This window comes from Meriones unguiculatus, chromosome 21 (genome assembly GCF_030254825.1).
Source record: "Meriones unguiculatus strain TT.TT164.6M chromosome 21, Bangor_MerUng_6.1, whole genome shotgun sequence".
Lineage (NCBI taxonomy): Eukaryota > Metazoa > Chordata > Mammalia > Rodentia > Muridae > Meriones > Meriones unguiculatus.
The window spans coordinates 38,038,563-38,063,002 of NC_083368.1; the positions used below are offsets into that span (position 1 = coordinate 38,038,563).

Consider the following 24,440-nt stretch of genomic DNA (forward strand, 5'->3'; position numbering starts at 1 on the left):
CAAAATTGAAGAAGATGAAGGACAAAAATTGAAGCTACTCTGAAATCACCCAAGAGCTATAGGAGGGTGAGAAATCAAGCACCTAGCACAAATTGGGGGGGGGGGCTTTGGGGGAGGAGGTAGAGGATACGGCAGCACTTAATGACTCTGGTCCTGGATAGTTTCTTCCAGGAAAGATGGTGAAGAAGATGAGTAGTACAGATGAAGATGCATAAATGCCACTGCATTACAAATTAAAGCAGAAATCAAACAAAAAAAAAGAATAAAAGAGAGGAAGAAAAGGGGGAAGGAGGCCGACAGGAAGGAGGGCTAATGATAAACATGCCCATTCTGGCAACACAAATACCAAGCAAACTAGAGCTCAAAATATATAAGGACTCCAAGAACTCACTAAGGAAAACAGTGCAATCTAATAAAAACTCTTCTGTGGTTCTGACTCCCAGAAGCAAGAGCACGGACGGTAATGAGGCTTCCTAAGGCGTCCCCTGAGAGCACCACGTTAAAACAAGATACCAAGTCATAGTCGTTGAAGGAAAGGAAGAAATATTTGATAACAGTAAGCCTCAAAGGACAGTATGTTTAATACGCGTCAAACAACAGCTTCAATACACAGCGGGTGGGAACCTGGAATATATGTATCCAGAAACACAAATGTGAAAACACCTTCAAAATGCTGGTGGAATGGTGAAAAAATAAAGTAGAAACAGCTCAATCGACCATAGCCAGGGCAATGATTAAATATATTGTTATATATTCTCACCAATATTTCACAATTATGACATACGTATGAAGGCATGCATATGGATAACAATGCCATCTACCAAGTAAATCACAGAGAAGTTCATATTTTGGTAAAACTCTTCTAAGACTCTAACCTCTAAGTAATAAATTATTTGGGAATGTATTTATATATGGTAAAACATGGACTGATTATAAAGCTAAATAAAAATATTATGTTGTAGAAAGCTAGAGTACATACAGACAGCATCATTCTTACAAAGCTTCAAACTATGCAAGACTAAGCGTGTATTAGTTAGCAATCCATAGAGATATGTGTACCTTCACATGTAAAATTTCATAGAAAAGCCAATAGTAACACAAAGTTTGAAGCAGGATAGCTCTGACACAGGAAGTGGTGGGGGAAGGGCTCACAGGACTTGCCCAGAAACAGTGCTTTGGGTCATTCTGTGATATGTTTGCTGCTTGCCTCATCCTGTTTTAAAACCAACAGGCACGTTGCATGTATTCTTTTAATGCATTGGAAAAGTGTAAAACCTGCTTCATTTCAATACATAGCTTAATCATACAATGAGAACTTTGATACCAGGGAGAAAGGGGAACTGTCCCTTTGTCATACAATTAGTGCATTTATTTCAGATGTATTTCTCTCTACTATCACTTGGGGCTATCACTCAACATCCCCCACCACAATCCCAGTACTCACAGAGACATTCCTACACGTTTCATCCAAAGACCTTCCCCTCGCAAACCATTCTCCACTCCCAGAGCTCACAGGTGCTGAGGGCGGGGTCACAGGCGGGTGGGGTTTGGTCTGTCTTATATGTGTACTAGAATGAACAGGAGTCAGGACCACACCGCAGTTTGTGAAGCAGATAAAGACTGGGTTGTAAAGTCACGCAGCTGAGTCCAAATCCCTAATGCTTCCACCCTTCAGCTGGGTGGTGGCAGCTGACACGCTACTGAAATCCTGAGAGCCTTATTAGCCCTCTCACCTGTGCAGGCAGTATGAGCTCCCTAGGTGGCTGTGAGAACCCTACGTCGTTTGTGAACTATCACTGCTTGGTGTGTGCTCTGGTGTGGCAAACTGTTTGCACAGGGCGCTTTCTAAACCTCTGATTGGAGCAAGTCAATGTGCTTGTTCATCCTTTGATGCACGTTTCTCGACACTCCCTTTCGCTGTGGAATCTGTTTCCTGAGCCGTTGCAGCCACTGAACCAAAAGCGAGCACAGCTGTTGACATTTTTGTCATAATACCATCGAATGACATAGTCTCCACAGTTCCCAGGTCTCAGGGATTCCTCGCATCTTGGATCTGGAGAGAAAAGAAGGTGGGGGGGGAATCATAAGTTTTTCTCTCACTGAACAGATCAGGGGAAAAAAAAAAGCTTTATGAAGTAATATTAACTTTTTATTCTTTATGCATACTAACAGAAAAACATGGTTCTAGTTTATTGAAAGAAGGGTTCTGTATTACCCCAAATATTCTTCCTACCACCTGGAACTTTATCGCTGATTATCCATTCCTTCAAATCCAAAAGTCTTTAATCTTTATGAACCCTATTAAATTCCAAGAAAGCGTAAGTGAGAATCCATTAACTACTACCGAGGGGGATTGGGTAACAGGAGAAGATGGGATTTAAAAAAAAAAAAATAGTCTCATTAGGTAGCTCCGGCTAGCCTTGAACTTGTGGTGATCCATCCTCCACCTCCTAAGGACCGGTATTACAAAGATGTAGTACTTTGACCAGCACTTTAGATAACACATAGCACCAAAGGGCAGTCTTGATCTTACACTTCCCTTTTTAAAGGACAACTGTTGTAAGAAGGCCAGAAGATAGGGCATGACCTTTTAATGGCCATTACAAAAACACTTTAGGAGTGCGCCCCCTATAGGAAAGCCAAAGCAATAAGGCCATATTGTGCTAATGTAATCAGAGTCTCCAATTCATTAGATCTTCTTTGTTGACCAACACTGCAGAGTGCATTGATTCTTACTTTCTGCTTGAAGAAATTACACCAAGATGAGAAAAGCCAGACAAACAGACACCAGCTGCCCAAGACTTGTTCTTTCAGAGATGGTTGATATGCAAAGCCAGTCTTTTCTCCAACTCCCTTAATCCGTTACTCAGGTTCGGAGCCTGCCTTATTATATTTTCTAGAACTGATCTCTAAATCTATTTCTGCCATGAAGACTAATTAGACCTAGTGGAGAAAAACAGATTTCCACAAGAACTAAACAGCTGATAAAGTGCAACCTGTATTCAAGTCCATTTAAGTGTCTGTTGGGCTTGGGTGTTGTCACCTTTGTGTATGTGTATGTGATGGCGTCCCTTTGTATGGATATTCACTCAAAGAAAGCATGTTTCTGGAAGAGAATCTGAGTTATACAATCAAGGATCAAAACCTCAAATATCTACATGTTTGAAGAACGCAGAGCAGCTGGGCCTGTGGCAAAACAGGCAATGTAATTACCTCTAAAACATTCAGGTAAAACCTGTGCTGTAACATTTCCATAATCACCTTTACTCCCCAGGCAGCCACCTCCCAAGTTCCATGTGACCCAGCCAGAGCTGGCTTTTCTCTTCCCTGGCAAGTTATAGCACTACTTGTTGAAGAGACCCCAGAGACCAGTGTGCCTCCCTCACGCTGTAGATACAGCAGCTCCGTGAAAGATGCCCCTTACCTTTGTACAGAGAATTTTCTGACTGTGAAATCAAGTTGGGATTTGGAGTTCTTGTTTCCATTCCCTCCGGGCTGCTGAGCCATGGTGTACTGGTGGCCTCAGTTGGAGTTGAGACAGCCAAGTTGCCAGCCTCAGTTGTCATGGAAGGTTCATTCTCTTCATTCTGGCCTCTAGAGACATTAAACTACACACACACACACACACACACACATACACACACCATAGCACATACATGGAACATCACATATACACACCACATTCATATGATACACACACATACAACCACACACATACAAACATCACATATACACACAACATTCATACAACAAACACATACACACACAAACAAAAGAAGGAAAAGAAAAAATTATTTTGTTTCTGGTGTCAATTCAACAAAGCAACTGATTTCTTGGAAACTGTAGAAAAAGTTTATCATGGCTGTGGCTCCCAGCTGTCCTATGCAGACTATTTCAAGTAAAGCTCACAGCAATCACGTCCCGGTCCTGACTAGATAAAGGTCGACTTTCCTTCCTCTTTGTGTGGCTTCTAGTATGTTACACACTCATTGCCTACATCTGGGCAGAGATGTTCTTCTCCTGAGAACTTCCAGGGAGAATTGCATCCAGAGCATGAAATATATAAAATGGAAAGGGATGGTCTTCTCTCTTCTAGTTATGTCTATGAATACGAAAAAGCAACAGTAAGTTAGCATTTTATGATCTTTTTACGCTTTATTTCCTAGCACTAGAGCTCTTAACGAGATATTCCAAAATATCTACCCAGGATTCAGTGAATCCTGATGCAGAGAAATTGGACAACAGACAAAGGACAACAAAGTCTAAATGAAAGCACCTTGGCACCCCGTTTGACTGGTTGGTCAATTCCAGCTGAAAATCTTGTGCCTTCTACTGTCTATCACCCAGAGCCCACTGTTGTGGGATGCTTGGCTCTTATGAAGACCTAAGAAACACCTGATCTCTAAAGTACACAATATCTTAACTCCAGGAGCAAAATTTTTAGCAAAACTTTCTAGTTTCATCTCAGATTATGATATATAATGAAAGCAAGGTACTTGGCTTAACAAAAAGAGTTAATTTTAAGACTATTATCAAGAGCTAGGCAAGTCACTTGTATTAATAATTGAAAGTAGGGTTATTTATTTTTTTGGAGCACAGTTCTATGGAGTGGAGTTGGTTATTCAACCTCATCATAGCCCCATCGTCTTACAATGGCTCCCTCATTCTCCTGCTTTGTGTTTATTTCGGTAAACAAATCTATGAACTAAATAAGTCGCTTTTCTGATGCTTTCTTAACCAGGGATGCCAGCAGACAGTGGGCACAGGCAGCTGTCACCATTACTTGTCCTCTGTTAACTACTGACTTACAGCTTTTTTATTCCATATACACATGCATGCAAACACAGACACACATACTCACAGGCCCTACCAAGTGAGCACACTCTGATCTGACTACGTATGTTTGCATGTTTTGTAGTTACTGATGTATTACCAGGTGAGTTCAGAACAAATACTTCCTTTAGAACCAGTTGTTTGCCTTATACAGAGCTCCGAACTCAAACACAACAGTAACTCTTCACTGGCTCCGAACACAGCCTTTATTAAAGCTGCACATCTCTTGCTGCTCCTGCTTTCAGTGTGGCCCTGTGTGCAGTGCATATGATGATTGGAATACCAACATCTCTTACTCTCTTAGAATTGAACATTTTAAAGTTGGTAGTCCTCCAATGGGAAGGGAGAAAGGTCCTGGCCCAGAGCAAAAGCACTGCTGTTCTCTGCCTGCCCATATTCTCTCTAGGTGATACTGTATCAAAAGAAAAGCCACCGGCAGCAGTCTACATGAGAAACAGAGGGTCTCTGAGCTCAGTGTCCCATGCTCTGGGCATAATTTCCAAAAAAGAATTACCCCTGCCTTTGAATCTTTACAGAGCTCCAGTCCTGGGGCCTAGAAACTCCTTTCTCACCATGAAGAGATGCCTGTTTGCTTTCTAAATCACATGATCATTTGGGAATTTCCACAACTGTAACATAATATAACACATTTCAGAATAAACACAATTAACTTTCTTCTATAAATGAAAATAATTTCATCAATCTTCTGGCTCAGTCAAGTTTGAGACTATTAGACAAATGCGTAATTGTTGTGGTTGGCAATTTAAAATTTGCTCTTCCTTCTTACAAAAGCAAACATGTTTGCTGAAAGGGATTGTAGAAAATAACGGACAAGTAAAGAGAATGGAATAGAAATCAGAGGCAATTCTACTCGCAGATAATTACTGTTGATATGTTTTCCCTACTCTAATTTTTTTCCCTATGTGAGTATATTTTTAACAACAACAACAAAAAAAATGCAAGCTGTGACTATAAGTCATTCCGTAAAATGTTTGCTCAGTATCTTTGAAGCCCTGGGTTTAATGCCCAGGAGATCCAAAGACAACAAACTTTGCTCCATTTTCTATGTCACATGCTACTTTTCTTAATATATAGTATCAGCACTGCACATATTACAGCGAAAGGCAAACCGGATGGACATCATAAGAGGGAGAAAACAGGAAACAGGACAGGAGCCTACCATAGAGCGCCTCTGAAAGACTCTACCCAACAGTGTACCAAAGCAGATGCTGAAACTCATAGCTAAACTTTAGGCAGAGTGCAGGGAATCTTATGAAAGAAGGGGGAGATAGAAAGACCTGGAGGGGACAGGAACTCCACAAAGAGAGCAACAAAACCAACAAATCTGGGCACAGGGGTCTTTTCTGAGACTGATACTCCAAACAAGGACAATGTATGGAGATAACCTTGAACCCCTGCACAGAAGTAACACATGGCAGCTCAATGTCCAAGAGGTTTCCCAGTAATAGAAACAGGGACCGTTTCTGATATGAACTCATGGGCTGACTCTTTGATCACCTCCACCTGAGGGGGAGGCAGTCCTTATCAGGCCACAGAAGAAGACAATGCAGCCAGTCTTGATGAGTCCTGATAGTCTTTTTAGGGTAAGATGGAAAGGGAGGAGGACCTCCCCTATCATTGGACTGGGCAGGAGCATAGGAGAAGAAGAGGGAGGGAGGGAGGGTGAAATTGAGAGGGGATGGGGGAAGTGGCTACAGCTGAGATACAAAGTGATAAACTGTAATTAATAAAAATTAAAAAAATAAACTGCCTAATAGACATGACTAGAATCAGCCCTCCCCCCACGTGTGTGTGTGTGTGCATTGAATGGGCCATACCAGGGACTGAACCAGGGCCTTGTTCTTGCTTGGCAACCGCTCTTACTATTGAGGCATATATATAGCCCTTTATCCAGTTTTATTTCAAAAGGTCTCGCTAATTTAGTTGCCCATGCTGGCCTTGAATCATTCCCTAACCTAGGCCAGGCTTGATCCTTTGGTCATTCTGCTTCCGTTTCCAAAGTACCCAGGTTATATCCCTGTGCCAAGAGGTTCAGCTTACAATGGACTCTTTCAAAACTTCTTTCTATTCTAAAGCTCATGACTGATTGTGGGGTTAAACACAGATTTGTAATGCTTTTCAGGCAATGTCCTTTCCAAATGTATTTCTACTAATTTGCACACTCACTAGGAACATCTTTCTTCAGCAATCATCACTTGCCAGTTGGACAATCATCAGGACTGCAAAGGAGATGACTGCCGGTTTGACAGGTGAAAAGGTGTCCAGCTGGCCTTCAGAGCTGTGGCACAATCTGTCTTCCCTACATAGCATGACTGCCATGCCCCACCATAACCTGCAGCAATATCTCAAAATCTGCCTTCCTACCGCAGCCCAGGAAAAGTTAGTCTGGGTCTGAGAAGCTTCTGATATCCCTGCCAGTACCAACTGTTTTCGTCCACATTACAGCCCCCCCCCAATAGTCTGACCCAAGCAGAGTTCAACCTTTAGCCATACTCCACCAAAGCAGAATATGCTACCTCCAAATATGCCATTTTGGGATAGTAATTATTTTGAGGTGAAGGTAGTTGAGAGTAAATACAAGAACACTCTTCCTTTCTTGGCCTTTTATTGGTCTTCCTTCCTTCCTTTTATTGGCCTAAAAGCAAGACAATTTTTTGGTAAGGTGTCTCCTACTCCCTTCTCTACCAGGAAGGACTGTTATCAGCAGAGACTCCAGATCCATAGCAAGAAGAAAGCAGCAGAAAACTACATAGCAAACATTAACTAGCTCTCACTTTCCATATTTTCACCTCCCCATGACTCCCAAGGGCACACATGTATACATGCAGGCAAAAGACTCTTATACATAAAATAATAAAATAAATAAATCTATCTTTTCCCAAAAGAGCAAGTACACTGACTGCTGTGTTCAGACATGGCCACACGGCAGATGTTGGCCATAGCCAAAACCTTCAAAGGCGTCTGTCTGGCTTAACTGGATTCCTCTCATATGGAGGTCCATCAGCACCTACATACTGAAATGTATTTGCATTCCAAGGTTTTCTGATCACCTTGGGCTGCTCCAGCCCAGACTGACTGCACCTTTCACAGAGGTAGAATGCAGGACTATACTCAGCATAAAGCTTCCCATACTTTGAATGTCATTCATCGTGAAATAACACAGGAAAACTTAGACGTCTTTTTAAAAAGACAACATGTATCAAACATGTGCGTCTCTGTATTAGAAATAATAAAATTGTGGGAAAAATGTACACTGTGGAGCTGAGGAGATGAAGTATATATCTTCAGCACTGAGAATATAGAAGTTTTCTGACGCCATGTATCAGAATTGAACATTTTAAAGTTGGCAGTCCTCCAATGGGAGGGGAGAAAGGTCCTGGCCCAGAGAAAAAGCACTGCTGTTCTCTGCCTGCCTATATTCTCTCTAGGTGATACTGTATCAAAAGAAAAGCCACCGGCAGCAGTCTACATGGGAAACAGAGGGTCTCTGAGCTCAGTGTCCCATGCTCTGGGCATAATTTCCAAAAAAGAATTACCCCTGCCTTTGAATCTTTACAGAGCTCCAGTCCTGGGGCCTAGAAACTCCTTTCTCACCATGAAGAGATGCCTGTTTGCTTTCTAAATCACATGATCATTTGGGAATTTCCACAACTGTAACATAATATAACACATTTCAGAATAAACACAATTAACTTTCTTCTATAAATGAAAATAATTTCATCAATCTTCTGGCTCAGTCAAGTTTGAGACTATTAGACAAATGCGTAATTGTTGTGGTTGGCAATTTAAAATTTGTTCTTCCTTCTTACAAAAGCAAACATGTTTGCTGAAAGGGATTGTAGAAAATAACGGACAAGTAAAGAGAATGGAATAGAAATCAGAGGCAATTCTACTCGCAGATAATTACTGTGGCCTAAAAGCAAGACAATTTTTTTGGTAAGGTGTCTCCTACTCCCTTCTCTACCAGAAAGGACTGTTATCAGCAGAGACTCCAGATCCTTAGCAAGAAGAAAGCAGCAGAAAACTACATAGCAAACATTAACTAGCTCTCACTTTCCATATTTTCACCTCCCCATGACCCCCAAGGGCTCCAGTCATTCACATGGTACACATGTATACATGCAGGCAAAAGACTCTTATACATAAAATAATAAAATAAATAAATCTATCTTTTCCCAAAAGAGCAATATTTCCCAAAAGAGAATATTCCTTCTAGGTTAATTTTCAGGATGTTCCTTGCCTTGTTTTCTGTCCTGCAGGGTAGAACACTCACATTCCAAGGGTACTAAGTCACTATTAGCAACAGTCACTATTAGCACTATACAGCAACTACATATTCTGATAATTAGCTGTTTCATAGGTTTTGCTGAGAATCTGACTTTCTTACCACAACGAGAGCATTCATTTTATTTTGTAAACAAGTAAATTGGGATTTGGCCAATATGAGCACCTCTGTAGAACATGATTTCGTCATGACCATTTATGGATAACTAGTTCTGATTTCAGGAAGTCAACTTAACTTTGCCTGCATCAGAGAAACTAAACAAGCTCACGCTAATGTCTTTTGACGTTTTCATGCCGCTGATTATAGCCTTTGGAGAGGGCACTGTGTCATACTCACTATAAAATGATTAAGTAGCCTGCAAAAGTTTACTTCTACAGAACATTCAACAAAAGTACAAATAAACCTCAGAAGGGAAGAAAAAGGGAAGAAAGACCTGTTTTAGAGGTATGTATGATAGAGAAAGGAATCCCTGAAGGAAATGAAAAAAAAGTACCAGCAGAGCAGTGGAAATTCACCTTCAGACAGTGGCTGTGGTGTCACCCACAAACAAGAAATCAAGTAAGGATTTGGCACCTAGCCAGTTGTTGGTGGCTTTTCTGCAGAGACAAACTGGAGCATATAATCTGGCTTCAGAGGATTATCTAAAAAATAAGGGGAAAAGGGTGAGATATGAAAATCAGAGGAAAGTGAAGGGAGAAAGAAAGGGAAAAGGGGGAAAGGGAGGGGGTGAAGAAGTAAAAGAGAGAGACGTGTGTGTGTGTGTGTGTGTGTGTGTATACACAAAAGAGACAGAGACCGAATAAAAGATCAAAAAGCAAGAGAAAGAAAGAACAGAAGGAAGACACTAGGGTAGTGAGAATCCTAGAATTAAAAAAAAAAAACAGAAATATTATAAGAATATGTTTTTTTGTTTTAATCCCAAGTGTGGGGATATGGGACAGCTTCATAGCAGCTGAATATGATTTGCCTCATGTTCTAGCAGAGGCATGGTTTTGCCAGCTGCAGATGGTTTCTGCTATTGTATGACATTTGGAAATCTGGGAATTTTTCAGAGGGTATATGAAGACCTGATAGGTGGAGTGGGTGGTTGTTGATTGTTCAGGGTGTTGGTTGTGGTTTGTTAGCTGTCAAAGAAGAAACAAGAAGAAAGAAATTAGATTCAAGAAACTCTAATTTTCTCCCTCCCTTCTATCCTTCTTTTTCTCCTATCTAGTCATAGGGGGTGAAACCAGAGAAATAAAGGGTTAGAAAAAGAACTCAGAGACAGCCCCTGTTCCCCTTACTAGGGAACCCACTTGGAGATTGAACTGCCATAGGCTACATCTGTGCAGGGGTTCTAGGTTATCTCCAGGCATGGTCCTTGGAAGTAGTCTTACCAGGCCACAGCGGAAGACAATCAGCCAGTCCTGATGAGACCTGATAGGCTAGGGTCAGATGAAAGGGGTGGAGGACCTCCCCTATCAGTGAACTAGGGGAGGGGCATAGGGGGAGAAGAAGGAGAGAGGGCGGGACTTGGAGGAGACAAGGAAGGAGGCTACAGCTGGGATACAAAGTGAAAAAAAAATTGTAATAAATAAATAAATAAAAATTTTAAATGTAAAAAAAAAAAAAAAAAGAAAAAAGAAAGAAAGAAAAGAACTCACAAAGTAGCTAAAGCCTGGCTACACATTAGCCTAAAGGAAATAATTTTATTATGAGAGGATAAATCTTAACAGGGTATTAGCAAAAGAACCATACGAATACAGAAAGGGTTGTCTTATTTTTAAGATGGGTAAATCTGAAACCTACTTACTGAGCTAGGGGAAAGTCTCTGGTAGGGTGGAGAAGCCATGTTCTAACTTGGACCAAATAGAAGGAAACATTGAAGAACACAGGTGGAGGATTAAATCCTGACAGGTCAGAGCTGATGACAGAGCCTAGGCTCAGATTCTGGAGCAATGTATTCAGTTCCAAAGTCAAGTCTGAACCTGATCAGGATTGCAGTTCTCTGGGAGGGTTCTAGTGGAAGCCAGGCATGTTGACTCACATCTGTAATCCCAGCACACAAGAGGCTAAAGCAGGAGGATTCCCGGGAATTTGAGGCACGCATAGGATGCACAGTGAGTCTCAGGTCAGCTCAGACTACAAAATAAGCCCCCAGCTTAAAAAAAGAAACAAAAATTTTCATTGGAACACGGTTCAGCAATGGCTTGTTTAACTGAATTTGAGATGAGGTGATGAGCACAGAGAGAGGGGGAACTAGAGAGACAGAAGCATTGGGCGAGTGCAGACGATGGCATCACAGACCTATGCTGGTCTGCACTGATGCAGAAGATTCATATAGACTGGAGGCTGGCATTGAAGATGTCAGGATGATATCAGGAAGAAGGAAACTCTCTTCCCTGCTTCCTCCACCGCACCTCCTCTAGCTGGCAACAGAGCTACCCCTGGGGCTCATCCCACACTAGGTTGGCTGTGTCTATCACCTGGTTGCTAGGAAACCATTATGTACCCTACATCCTCCTCCTTCAAGAAGGAAGTGGTCTGGCTGTCAGTTATCTAAGTTATATGCAATTTTTCTTAATACCAAAAAAGAGAACATTTTCAAAAGAGTAGATAAGATTTCATTCCTTTCTACTTCTTCAAAAAGAAAAATATATTTGCAACTAATTCTGTAAGAGACTAGTTCAAATAGATTAACATCCATGCATGTACACTAATTATTAGTTCATTTAGAGTCATGAAAGGTAACTTCATACAGTAAATAAAGATGTTTATGGAATTAATGGGCCATTACTGGAAATAATTATTGACCTGACAAGTTGATGTCTAATTGGTTTCACTACTTTGCTCTCACTCATGTCATGAAAATCTTAACCCATCTGTTCAAACAAGGAAGAATAAATAAATATGAGGTGTTAACAATATTAATGCCATCATTTTAGGAAGCATTTACAGTAGAAGGTTTTCACGGGATTTTTTTTAAGTCCCTATTTCAGTTTCTCTCTTCTACCCTGCCCTCCCTTAGCCCTTCATATTCCATCTTTTTTAACCCTTTATATCATTATGTTCTATCTCCCCTACCTTGAAGACCTCTCCCATGACCCCTCACTAATTTCCAGACCTCTCTGGATGTTCCAAATTTGGAATACACACATCGGCCAACTCAAAGCTAACATCCTCAAACGAGAGAAAACGTGTAATGTCTGTCTTTCTGAGTGTCAGTTTCCTCACTCAGAATAATAGTATCTAGCTCTGTCCATTTACTTACAAACTTCATTTTTCTTAAACAGCTGAATAATATTCTACTGTGTGAATACACAGCATTTTTATTATCCTATTCATTGGGTTGTTTCTATTTCCTGGCTATTGTGACTAGGGCAGCAATGAACATGGATGACCAGGTATCTCCAAAGTAGGATATAGAGTCTTTTGCGTACATGGCAAGGAATGGAATATCTATCATATGGTAGATCTATTTCTGGATTTTTGGGGAACATCAGTTTCCATACTGGTTGCACCAGTTTGTATTCACACCAGCTGTGAATATGTGTTCCCCTTTCTGTACATCCTTTGCCAGCATTTGTCATCTTTTCTCTTTGTTAACTTAGTTATTCTAACTGGGGTAAGATGAAATCCTAAAGTAGTTTTCAGTTGTACTTCCCTGATGGCTAAGTATTCTGGACATTTCTTAAGTATTTTATCTTTTGAGCTTTTTGTTTTCTGGATACTTGGTACATTCTACGTACTAGCTCTTTGTAAGACTTGTTGCTGGTGAAGGTTTAGCCATACTGTAGGCTGCCTCTTTACCCAAACCATGTTCTTTGTTATACAAAAGTGTTTTAGTTTTATAAGTTCCTTGTTATTAATCGTCAAGACAGGTGCGTTTAGTCCCATCACTCTGAGGCAGAGACGGACATATCTCTGTAGAGTTCAAGGTCAGCTGGTCTACATAATGAGTTCCAGGACAACCAGAGACTACATAGTAAAAATCTGTCTCAACAAAACAAAGAAATCTTGTTGGTCTTAATCCCTGTGCTACTGTCATCTGAAATTTTTTATGTTTATAATTTTTATAACAGTGTAATTGGTTTTCATTGATGAAAATCTTCAGATTTTCCTTTTAACCCAGTAAGCTGGTATAGCATCTGTCTACTATATGCAAAACAAAACATAATTTTAAGCCATGTGCAGGGCACAACACTTAATTGGATGTAGATTGTGTCCTAGAAGGATTCCAATTCATTAGAAACATTAAGGCATGTTCATGCTCACCTATCAGACTTTATTGATAAGTATAATAAATGAGGGGAGGAAACATGAAACACTACAAGGAGAGGCTCAGAGGGAGGCGGATGACCACAGACAGCCCCCGTAGACTGGTCTCCAGGAGAACCAGCAGAGGCCTGCAAGTTATGCAAGATCCTCCTACCACCCTCCTCTCCGAACACGCCTGTTCTCAGACAGTTAGAGTACATCTAAATCAGGACTGAGTCTCTTTCCATCGTTAAATGTAATGCTTAAAAGTTTAGGTTTTCTTTGAGGTGGACTAAGACAATTTCTACTCCTTTCCTAAGATTACGGTTTACCTCTTCTTGTGCTTCAGCCATTTGGCCCACTATCTGGGTCATATAGCTGAGCTAGAATAGGAAGTGCTGAGTTACACCAAGAGGAATCCTTGTTTAGAGGCAGGACAAAGGCCACCCAGGATAGTCACGGGTGTGGAGCACAGCACAAACTTGACAGCTTATGTGGTCGTTTGATAAGATCATGACCCTCATAGTCTCATAGATTTGAATGCTTGGGTCGTTAGGAACCGGAGCTACCCGACAGAGATTAGGAGTGGCCTTGTTGGAGGAAGTGTGTTTCTGGGCCTGGGCTTTGAGGTTTCAAATGCTCAAACCAGGGCCACCATTCCCCTCCTCCAACCATAGATGGAGATGTGGAACTCTCAGCTTCTCAGTAATACCTGGTCTGCCTGTGTGCGGCCATGCTTCCCACAGTGCTGATAATGGACGAAACCTCTTAAACGCCAAGCAAGCCCCAGGTAAATGCTTTCCTTCATACGAGTTGCTGTGCTCATGGTGTCTCTTCACAGCAAGGGAACAATGACTAAGACAATGGACTTCAAGCAGTATGAGATTTATTTATTTTTTGTGACTCAGTTGTGTGTGTCTCAAATATGAATCTTGTAGACTGCAACAGTGCCAAGTCACAACACCAGAAAGACATGTCCTTGGCCATACTTTATTGTCTCTAATTCACTTTAAAAGTTTTAGATAGACAAGGGCCAAGAAAACCCTCTGGGCCAAATTTTAGTCTCCATCAGATTTTATAAATAAGTTTTACTTTGGATTGAATGCAGAGGATTGAAAACACATTCTACCACTTAGCCAAATCCCAAACTACATTTGCTAAATAAATTTTATTAGATCACAATCATGCTTATTCACTTGAATATTTTTTTGACTACTTTTGTAATTCAAAGACAAAATTGAAAAGCTGAAACAGAAATTCTATGGCCGTTCAAAGTATCCAGTATATGACTACAGTGTGCTAACGTCTGCTATACAGCTGATGGTATAGGTGTGTGTGTGCGTGTGTGTGTGTCTAAGACTCTTGCTCTAACAGAAATACTCATTTAGAGTCAGTATTCTCACAGATGAAGGCGTGTCAGAGGACTTTCTGAAGAAGGAATAAAATTTTAGTGAGTTCTGTAATCTGTGCCCTTAGAAATGGTATCTTAGGCCTGACTCCTCAACAAGCCTGGCTCTGATCCTGATGTGTGTTAGGGTCTTAGTCTATCTACTCAGCCAAATCCTGGTGGTAGAATATTGTTGCACCTGCTTACAATGACTGGCATTAATGAAGCTTTCATAAAAGGACAGCACTGCGGCTTTGCCAAACTTAAAGAATAATACCATGACCCTCTCCACATTCCCTAAACAAGATCCATGGGAAAGTAAAGTCAGTCTAAATTGCCTTTAGTTGGAAATTGATAAGGAAGAGACTGTATTAAACACTTACAAGTGACTATGGGAGATGCTCCAGTTTTCTCTGGATCTGATTGGCTTGAGTCAGTTCCCAGGAGCTTGTTAAGAAGACAGTCACATTTGTCTCGTCTCCAGGAGGGAGCTGCCCTCCTCACTGGGAAGCTCTAACACTGGGCACCCTCCTGTACCCCGTTTGTACCATGATCATGTACAGTTCCTGCCCCTCCTATTCCATGAACAGAAGTAGAAAGTCCAGAAGGCAAGAATGTGATATGGAGTGATAGAGGTTGGCCCTAGGACACACATGTAAACTTTGGGGAAACTTGAGAGCTTCCAAGGTGAATGCAGCAATGAATGAATGAGAGAGAGTTAGAAGAAAATCTGTCCCAGGAGCTTGGTTACAATAGTGATAAAGTATAATATAAACTTATCATTTACAACAGTTAATAAATCATTACCAAATATGAAAAGAAGTAATCGCACAGTCATGTTCTAAGTTCCAGAGCTATTTCAGAACTGAAAACCTGCCATCAAGGTGGTAATACTAGGAACCAAGGACCTAGTATTATACACAGCTCAGCTGATTCTGAAGAGCCACGGTAGAGGCAATGTCTTCGATATCAAACAGACTATATCACTACAGAGTGAGCCGACGGCTCCCTACTGACTCACAGCTACCTACCAGCTCACTGCTACTCACCAGCTCAGAAATCTCCTTTGCAGGCTTTGGCGTGGATGTGCTGAACTCTCGCTCTGACATCCCAAATTCAGGTTGAGAGGATGATGATCCAAAAATTTGAATGAGGTAGGAGTCAAAATCCTCACAAATTTTTTTAGATAACTTTTGCTTCAGAGTATCTTTTGAAAGAGAAGCAGAAAAGGGGGTTAGTGGAGGCAGCAAAAGTTTACTCAATACCCACTTAAAGGACTCGGCACTGAGCCTAAGCCACTTCCCATGTTCTGACGTCAACTGCCACATTGACTACAGTCACGTTAGCTACAGTCGGAAGCATTTTATATTACTTGTAAAAGATCATGACAAATCCCCTTTTAATGCAGAATCTCTATTTGATAGTACACAATAGCACAGAATGCATAAGTAACGCCAATTCCCATTTGTCCGAAGTGACAGCTCACAGCTTTATTCTGTGGGAGGGGCTAGTACTACTATACAGTATTATAGTATTAGTATTATAATAAAATAATATAAAAAAATGTAAAAATAATACTAAGTAAGAAAAGTTTCCCAATACTATGTAAAACAGGCAATTGCATCTGGTTTTAGGACTAGTAAAGTATCAGTTAGTGTAAAAAGATATTATTTATTGCTATAACAAATTAAAGACACTCTCAGCTCTCAGATATTTGATAAAGCCTTAATTTAATTGTTGAAATATAACTGTTTTCTCAAGTGTGTGATACTTCTGGTCATTCTAACACATGAACAGCCCAGTGAAACTGAATATAGCAGATATACCAGTTAGCCAGCAGAACATGGAGAAAACGGTTGTGTTGGTATTTGGTGTAGGAAGGGCCTGAGTAGTGGGTTAATACATAGCTACAGAAGGCGCCATTCCCAAATGGGTAGACAAGGAAGGATTAAATCTGGGTCCTGTCGAGATGACTTATTATATTCCCAAGAGTTGTCATATATGTAGTAAAACTCTACTGACCATAGATGAAATACAGACAAATCAATATGTCAGGCTGTCCCATTACTAAGTATCAGTTAATATGAATGGATATTTAGTATAAGAATGTTCACCAGGCTAGCCTAGTGACATACTTTAACGATTATTCTTCAAGGTTCTTAGCATAGAGTGAGCACCTAGAGCATGGCCTCCAATCCCAGCTGCTTTCATTTCTCATCTCTTTAGACTTCTATAGCTTTAGCATCAAGTTTTTTGTTTTTTAATTTCTTTTCAGTTTTGGGACACTTTATTTTTTTCTGCTTTACTTTCTGCTGCTACATCTCTTATTCTAACTAGCAAACTTTTGAACGGTAATCAGTAACAACAATATCCAAAATGCCATTCTTTCCCGTCACTCTTATCTACGGCGTGGACACTCCAGTGAAACCTCACAGCCAGCTGAGAACTCAGGATCCATGGATAAATACAGGACTGTACCTTCTACACTCAGTGACATCACACTTGGTCCTGAGCCATTTGTGGCTTCTAGGTTATAATGTAATGTAGAGAGAATCCCCTTGAGAGTTCCCGACTGCTGGTGGTGTGACACTGCAAAGAGCAATATACACTCCTTTCCACTGGGGCAGACAACCTTACCTTGCAGGGTAAAGAAGTCATCAAACTGATACACGTGTTCTGCGTCAGTAGCAATGAGATTCATTTCTTTGTGAAAAATGTTGAAGTTGGGGTCATCTTTCTTCACCACGCCAATCACAAACATTTCCACGTTGGCGTCATTGGCGTCCTTCACCACATCTGCTAGTTTCTTTTTATCTCGGGAATCTGTCTGTCCATCAGTGATCACCAAGGCCACCTTCTTTACACCTGGCCTTGCCTCCTTGAACATGTCATTGGCTGCTTGGAGAGCGGTGGCTGTATAGGTGCCTTCACCCAGATACTGCATGTTGTCCACTACCAGCTTAAAGTCATCCTTGCTAGAGAATTGCTTCAGGCTTGCCACCTTCTCCACCTTGTGACTATAGTTGATTATGCCTATGCGAGCTGTGGCAAGGTCCAGGGCTACCCGGTCAGCCAGAGTCTTCACAAAAGTTTGGATGATTTGAAAGTTCTCTGGTCCCACACTTTCTGAACTGTCAATTACAAACACCAACTCCAGTGGAGTCTCTTTGCATTTGGGCCCACAACCTAAAAGATGAATATATAAATGTATAAACACTGAAGAAATGAAAAATAAACCATCATGGATTATCACACCCGTAGGAGAGTGGTAAGAAGGTTAGGAATGAAACAAAGACCTTAGCTATGGTCTTCCTTCCCTGTGACAGTGGAAACAGCTTGTAAATCTCTCATCACTGGACTACATGCTTTACTCTTTTAAAAATGATATGTATTTTGGGGTCATTTTATAGAAATTTCTTCCAAATCGAAGCATTCCAACCTGGAGGGAAGCTCCTTAAGATGAAGAAATTTCTAAAAGGAGAAAAGCAACTCACAAGTCTTAGAAAGGCTCTGAAATTTATCAGATTTAGGGCAACTCTCTAGATTGTTAAATTGCCTACATGTCACATAGAGAGTTCTGGGGTTGAGATTCTAGGGTTTGTTTGTTTCTTTCTTTTTACGGCAGACACCGTGCTAGGGTTGTCTCTGGTAATTCTGGTGTCTATGAGACATTTATGTTCCTGTAAGTAACCCCGTCTTGTATACTCCTGTGAACCAATAAACTCATTGGTTCACCAAGTTGGACTTTGACAACATTGTTGCTTTGATCTGTTGTTGTTTCCCTATCAGGGGTGAATAAACATTTGTTTATATCTTTCCCTTAATAGTGTCACACACAACTACTACAAAGGTTTGAACCACAGCATCAGAGATAATAAACATCTGTATGTCTATTTTTTATATTAAAATATAAAACGTTAGTGGATATCCCTGGAAGGTCTGCTCTTTTCTGAAGGAAAACAGAGGAAGAGTGGATCTGGGAGAGAGGGAGGAGAGGGCAGGGGACTTGGAGGAGTGAAGGGAGGGGAAACTGTGGTTGGGATATATTGAAAATAAACAAACACTATATATATGTATACATATATGTGTGTGAATATATATATATATATGCCCCTTAAAAAAAAAAGCCTAGTATGCTGTGTATAAGCCTCCTTAGTTCTATTTCTCTACTGTCCTGAATAAATTTGCTTTCCTCATTCTATACTTTGTATTTAATCTACAACCCAAAGCTGCTATTTTAACTTTCACTCATATCTTTAAGCAAAACTGGAGATTTGCTCACTGGTATGCCAGATGGATAAAGTGTTGGAATAAAAGTGTTTAATTGATGGGAAGATTAAGGTCCCATGAACCCTTTGACAAGAGGAATTCCAGAGAATGCTGGTTGATAAGCAACCACTCAAAGGCAGGGTCCCCAAAAGTTCAACCAGCAGCCATGTTTGCATTGTTCTAATACCAAAGAAGGTCTCGGGCTGGTTCTTAGGAGACAAAGAAGGGCTGAAATTTGGATCTACTCTTGCTTCTGTCTGCTTCAAATACAAGTCATCATTACTGCCTTCATCTTCGCTAAAGCTGATCTCTTTCATTACTCCCTCTCTCTGAGCCCTGCATCTATAGTGTCAGCTGTGGGAGAATTCAGATTTCCTTGTGAAACATGGTGAACCCCAAAAAGTCTTTCTGCCTGTGAGACAGATCACAGTTGCAGAAATCACATTTGAAACTCATGTTGGAAAGACGTCCCAGCTTAGGAGAAAGCATGTGATAGTCATTGGCTACTCTCAAGGTGCCTGTTGGGCTCTTGCAACCAAATTTCCATTGTGTCAGTTTTCTTCCCAGGCTCAGTAGTCCCTGACTGTTGGGTGAGCAGAGTGCTTATGAAGATCCTGATACCCACACTCTGGTGTCTCCCACTGTCCAAACAGCCTTGAGAAACAAGGAGGCCTCTCAGGGTTCCTAAAGCCACCCCACCTTCAATGTCACCTCATCACTTTCCACTGACTTTGCAGATAAGCCTCCCATTTCCCCACCAACTATGTGCATGTATCTCTTGAATGATCCACATTAGCTCAGCAGCACAGCACACAGTGGGGCTGATACTGTATAGGACATTTCACTGTCTTGATAATTAAATCTTACCACATATTTCAATAATAAGTTTGATAATTTCTTCTTTCTGGGGAAAAAGAAAAATGTATTAACATTAAATTTATGAGTATAATAAGTTTCCTATGATCAGGAGAGATATGTCTGAGAATTGGTGTTGGACCATTTGATTCACTCCTTCAATGGAGAAAATTAAACAAAATAGCGCAAAAGTTGGAAGTTGGATATAATGTGTCATATCCCAAATGAGGATCAATAGTGCAACCTAATAGCTCTGACTTTTAGATCTTAAGTTGCAACTCCAATACACATCAGCTGTGGGACCCAGGGTATCGACAACATAACAGCTTCTGGGCCTTAAGGTGATGACGCAGATTATATGAAGTGAATGTGCACAGGTCTAAACCCAGCAGGTACTGCCTCTGCTGGAATGCTGCAAAGCAACAAAATGATTTAGACCCTCTGCTAGCCAATAAGGCAGATGCCAAGACCCAGAGGTACCCATTCTTGGTCCTTTTTCTATTCCGACATTCAGTCCCCTGCTCAGTTTCTGCTGTTCTTTTTTGATTCTTTATGACATCTCCTCATCCTTCAAAAGCCCCTCCCTGTCTTGTTGCCTGTCTGCTCTATCAGACAGGCCCAGAATGAGCTTCCCAAAGTAAGCCTACCAGTGCCGCACATTGCTGCTTGTTACAAGTGATGGTGACAGAGGGCAGGGTCTGTGTCTGATAAAAACATGGAGCTGAAAACGATGATTAACAGAACCCTAGATCTCAGCAAGAAAGAACAGCAGAGCCAAAGTAATTTAAAACAGACACAAAGCGAAACTTTAAAGAACACATACATAATAAACACAATTGTGGTAGAGACAGAATATGTACTGGTGGCATGTTTACAGCTTAGCTAAACAGCATTAATGGAGGCTATTTTCATCTAACAATAGTTTTATAACAAACTGAGTAATAAACAATGATTCTTCTCAGTGTGATGCCAGGTTGCACTAATCAAGTTATGCCAGAGGAAGGTGTGGAGAGTAATCTCTCTTCTTTAGGCATTGCCATACTTTTCCACAGTCAGAGGCAGTTAATAAACATGAAAGTAGAATGCATGCCGAAAGGTAAAGTGTATTTATTGTGTTTACTATATTTAGAAAGGAGAAATGTTAAGTATTTCATCTGGTTTATTCGAAACAAGGTCTCCTATGTGGGCCAGGCTCTCTTGGGATTTATAACCCTCCTCCTGGGTGTTGAGACTATAGGCACATACCACCACAGACAGCTTTCTATTTAACTTTTCACATGTGGGAAAACAAACATCAAGCTTTGCGATTATATTTTTCACTTAATATTCTATCATAGTTTGTTTTTCATATTATTAATTATCCTGGAAAGTTTTATCAAAGGCATGGTCACCTTTAAGGTTCTTTGATGAGCAGTACAAAGCTAGATTTTAGAGAAGTTGTGAGAACTGATGTCCCCAACAGTCAAAGAGAAGGAAACTTATTTTATTTCGGGCATAGTATGGGTTATTACTACAACCTAGTCATACTCCAAATGGTGAAAAATGGGTTTGACTGTTTGACATGTAACTAAAATAAGGGGATGGGGGGAGTGTAATAGAAGATGATTGTGGGCTTGTTCTGGGCTATGGAGGAATGAAGAGAGTCAGGTAGGATCTGGGTGACTGAGCCTCAGTACATTTGGTGCATCTCAGGGACATCCACCTGAAGATGCTCAGTGGCTGTAGGATGTAAGCTCTGACGCTCCAAGGCGTGGTCTAAACAATAGGCAGGTTTAAGAAAGTCTGTGGTACATGTGGCTGTTTAAACAGAGACCACAAGCCAGTCTGCCCAAAGCAAGGATGCTTAGCCTTATGATTTTTCTAAATTTATTATTGTTGTGATAATATTGTTATTATTACTCTTCTGCTTGTGTGTATATGAAAGAGAAAGATGGAGACAAGGAGACAAGTGGCAGGGAGAGGTAGGGATGCGCTTGTTCCAGCGTACATAGGAAGTTTTATGTAAGTTTCAGGAATCAGACTCAGGTCATCAGGCTTGTACTGTCTGGGGACAGGCACCGACACCCACAAAGCTATCTCACTGGCCATCTCTCAGCCTTTTAGAAACCAGTGTATCTATCCTAACCTAAAGGCATGTTTTCTATATTTGTAGCAGAAACTGCATTTTCACTTACTCTATGACCTTACTGTGCTATTCAATTAGCTAGTCTTTCAACCTATATCCTCTCTCTCTCTCTCACTTCTCTTAAGAGGATCACTTCCTTATTGCTGATAATAGCAACCCAATCATTTGTAGGAGGGGCCAGAAAGGGAGCATCCCCATGCATTCACACACATCTCTGCACAGCTTCCTTTCCTTCTCCAGGTGTTATTACATCATGTACCCAAGTCAACTCCAACCAAACAGCAGTCACCATCATTTAAACACAACAACCCAGCATGCAAAAAGGTGATAATTTTAGAGCTTCAACATGAATACAGTAATTCTGCATGTATGGACCCCCTCAATTACCCTGTAGGATAGTTACTCACTGTAAGTCCCAGGTCTCCTTTTGGTCCTTGTAACCCCTACTTAGTGGAAAAGAGTAACAGTCAGGATAGGCTGGACCCGCTTGAGAATGTAAAGCCACAGTGAGGCTTGAAAAACCACATCTTGCCTGTTTTCCTGGAGATCCGGGCTCTCCGATTTCTCCCTTTTCACCTTTCCTTCCCACATCACCCTGTTCTCCATGGTCTCCCTGTAGAATATGGTTAAAAGACAAACTCAAACTGTGAACGCTAAAGTCAAATAAGAAAAAAAAAATCCTAAACTTTGACTTGTTGCAACTAAAATATCTTTGAAGACTTAAAGTTCTGTTGACATGAATACACATAGGAAAAAATTTATTTCCACTTAAGAGGTATTGAGACACCTTCTGATAAGCTCATTGCCTTCAGGAAACTCAAGTGTTATATAATTTACCAGGTCCCTGGGGCTTCTGGTGTCTTCTACATATGTGCCGTAAGGATTTCTTCTCTTACTGGCTGCCTTTGAAGAATGAGGGGAAATACACTGTAAGAAGAAAAGCTAGGGTATTTATATTTAACCACTGATGGGTTTTGTTTTGTTTTCTTAGTGTGGTAGGAGAGTCAGGAAACATGAGATTTCTGACAAAAGCAAGGCCAACTAACCAGTTGAGACCTTAAGCATTTTATTTTGATCCTGTTACACTTACTTTCTGGCCAGGAAGGCCATGGCCCATTGTGCCCTTTGACCCTGGAAAACCTTGAGGTCCTTGCTCCCCCTATAGAGATATAAGAAAGAGGTTTTCTTATTAATTCCTCAGAATAACTCATAATATTTAGGGAGTTAGAAATTCATCTATCTATCTATCTATCTATCTATCTATCTATCTATCTATCTTGCCCTCATGTATTTTTGGCATGAGACACTATTATATAATTGTCAGAGATGATATATAAATATGTAAGTATAAATATGGGCTAGTTGAGATGGCACACAGCTGTAATCCCAGCACTCAGGGAGGCAGGCAGAGCTCTGTGAGTTTGAGGCCAGCCTGGTCTACAACGTGAGTCTAGGATAGCCAAGACTACACAGAGAAACCCTGTCTCAAAAAGCAATAGAGATAGATATCTAGATAGATAGGTAGATAGATAGATAGACAGAGCTAAGATAAAGCTATGTACACAATTACTTGTTAACAAATAGCTAATGTTTCAGTTCATTTTTGTATTTTCCTATATTTATAATATGCTAAAAGCACATTTTAATGATGAGGAGAAAACATAAAACAGCATTTCCTTCCAGTCAAGTCTAAGGAGATGCTTATATAATTGGCTATAGTTGCATCTCTGATAACCACAGGCAGGATTTATTACCGTCTCATGCCAAAAATACATGGGGGCAAAACGATATCACATGGACTAGACCATGAAATAGAAATAATCACTAATAACTCACAAAGTCATCGTACCTATGTTCCTAGGAGTTTATTTAAAATCCTTACTTAATTCTGGGTCAGCTAGTGATTTGTTTGTGGTAAAGTAGGAAAATTACTGGACTCTCAGGACTCTTTTATTTCCCTTCTCTCATGCTCTTAAAAGTATCCTAACTAACCCAAGGAGAATCATCAGTGGGCATCATCTAACACTAGCCTCAAACTCAGACTAGCTTAAAAAGAGAGGTGAAAGGAGAGGTAAAATGTCCATTTTTCCATGAGTCAATCTCTCACAACCCAGTGAAACTTAACTTTGGGAATTCCTTCATATCTGAATAGATTGCAAATCAAATGTAGAATTTTACTCTTGGTCCTAAATCCAACTTGTTTTCTATAGGGTAGTTCCTTAGACTGGCCAACGTTTGAGAACATGTTTTCTGAATGTCTTTTCACCTTGGTTTCCTTGAGCCAAGCCTAAGGCTGTGACATGGTGAGTCCCTCAGGAAGGCATGCCTGTGTAGCATGCAAGCTATGGATACACCTAAAATGACTCACTGTTGAGAAGTTGTGATCGTCCTTCAGCTTAGCAGGGTGGACTGATAATATTCAGCTTACA

At 40.7% G+C, this 24,440-nt stretch overlaps 1 protein-coding gene across 1 annotated transcript in view; it reads right to left on the reverse strand.

Annotated features, from left to right (window-relative positions):
• Positions 1 to 100: 100 nt before the first annotated feature.
• The window catches only part of Col28a1 (collagen type XXVIII alpha 1 chain), a 152,703-nt gene continuing 128,363 nt past the window's right edge, over positions 101 to 24,440 (reverse strand). The window contains exons 29-36 of the mRNA XM_021647616.2: positions 23,102 to 23,170; positions 22,544 to 22,624; positions 22,419 to 22,454; positions 19,899 to 19,935; positions 17,400 to 17,948; positions 15,812 to 15,969; positions 3,425 to 3,608; positions 101 to 2,053 (exon numbers count right to left, since the gene is read on the reverse strand). Of these exons, the coding sequence (XP_021503291.1) occupies positions 1,881 to 2,053; positions 3,425 to 3,608; positions 15,812 to 15,969; positions 17,400 to 17,948; positions 19,899 to 19,935; positions 22,419 to 22,454; positions 22,544 to 22,624; positions 23,102 to 23,170 (1,287 nt within the window). The 3' untranslated portion in view covers positions 101 to 1,880. The remainder of the gene's footprint in view (positions 2,054 to 3,424; positions 3,609 to 15,811; positions 15,970 to 17,399; positions 17,949 to 19,898; positions 19,936 to 22,418; positions 22,455 to 22,543; positions 22,625 to 23,101; positions 23,171 to 24,440) is intronic.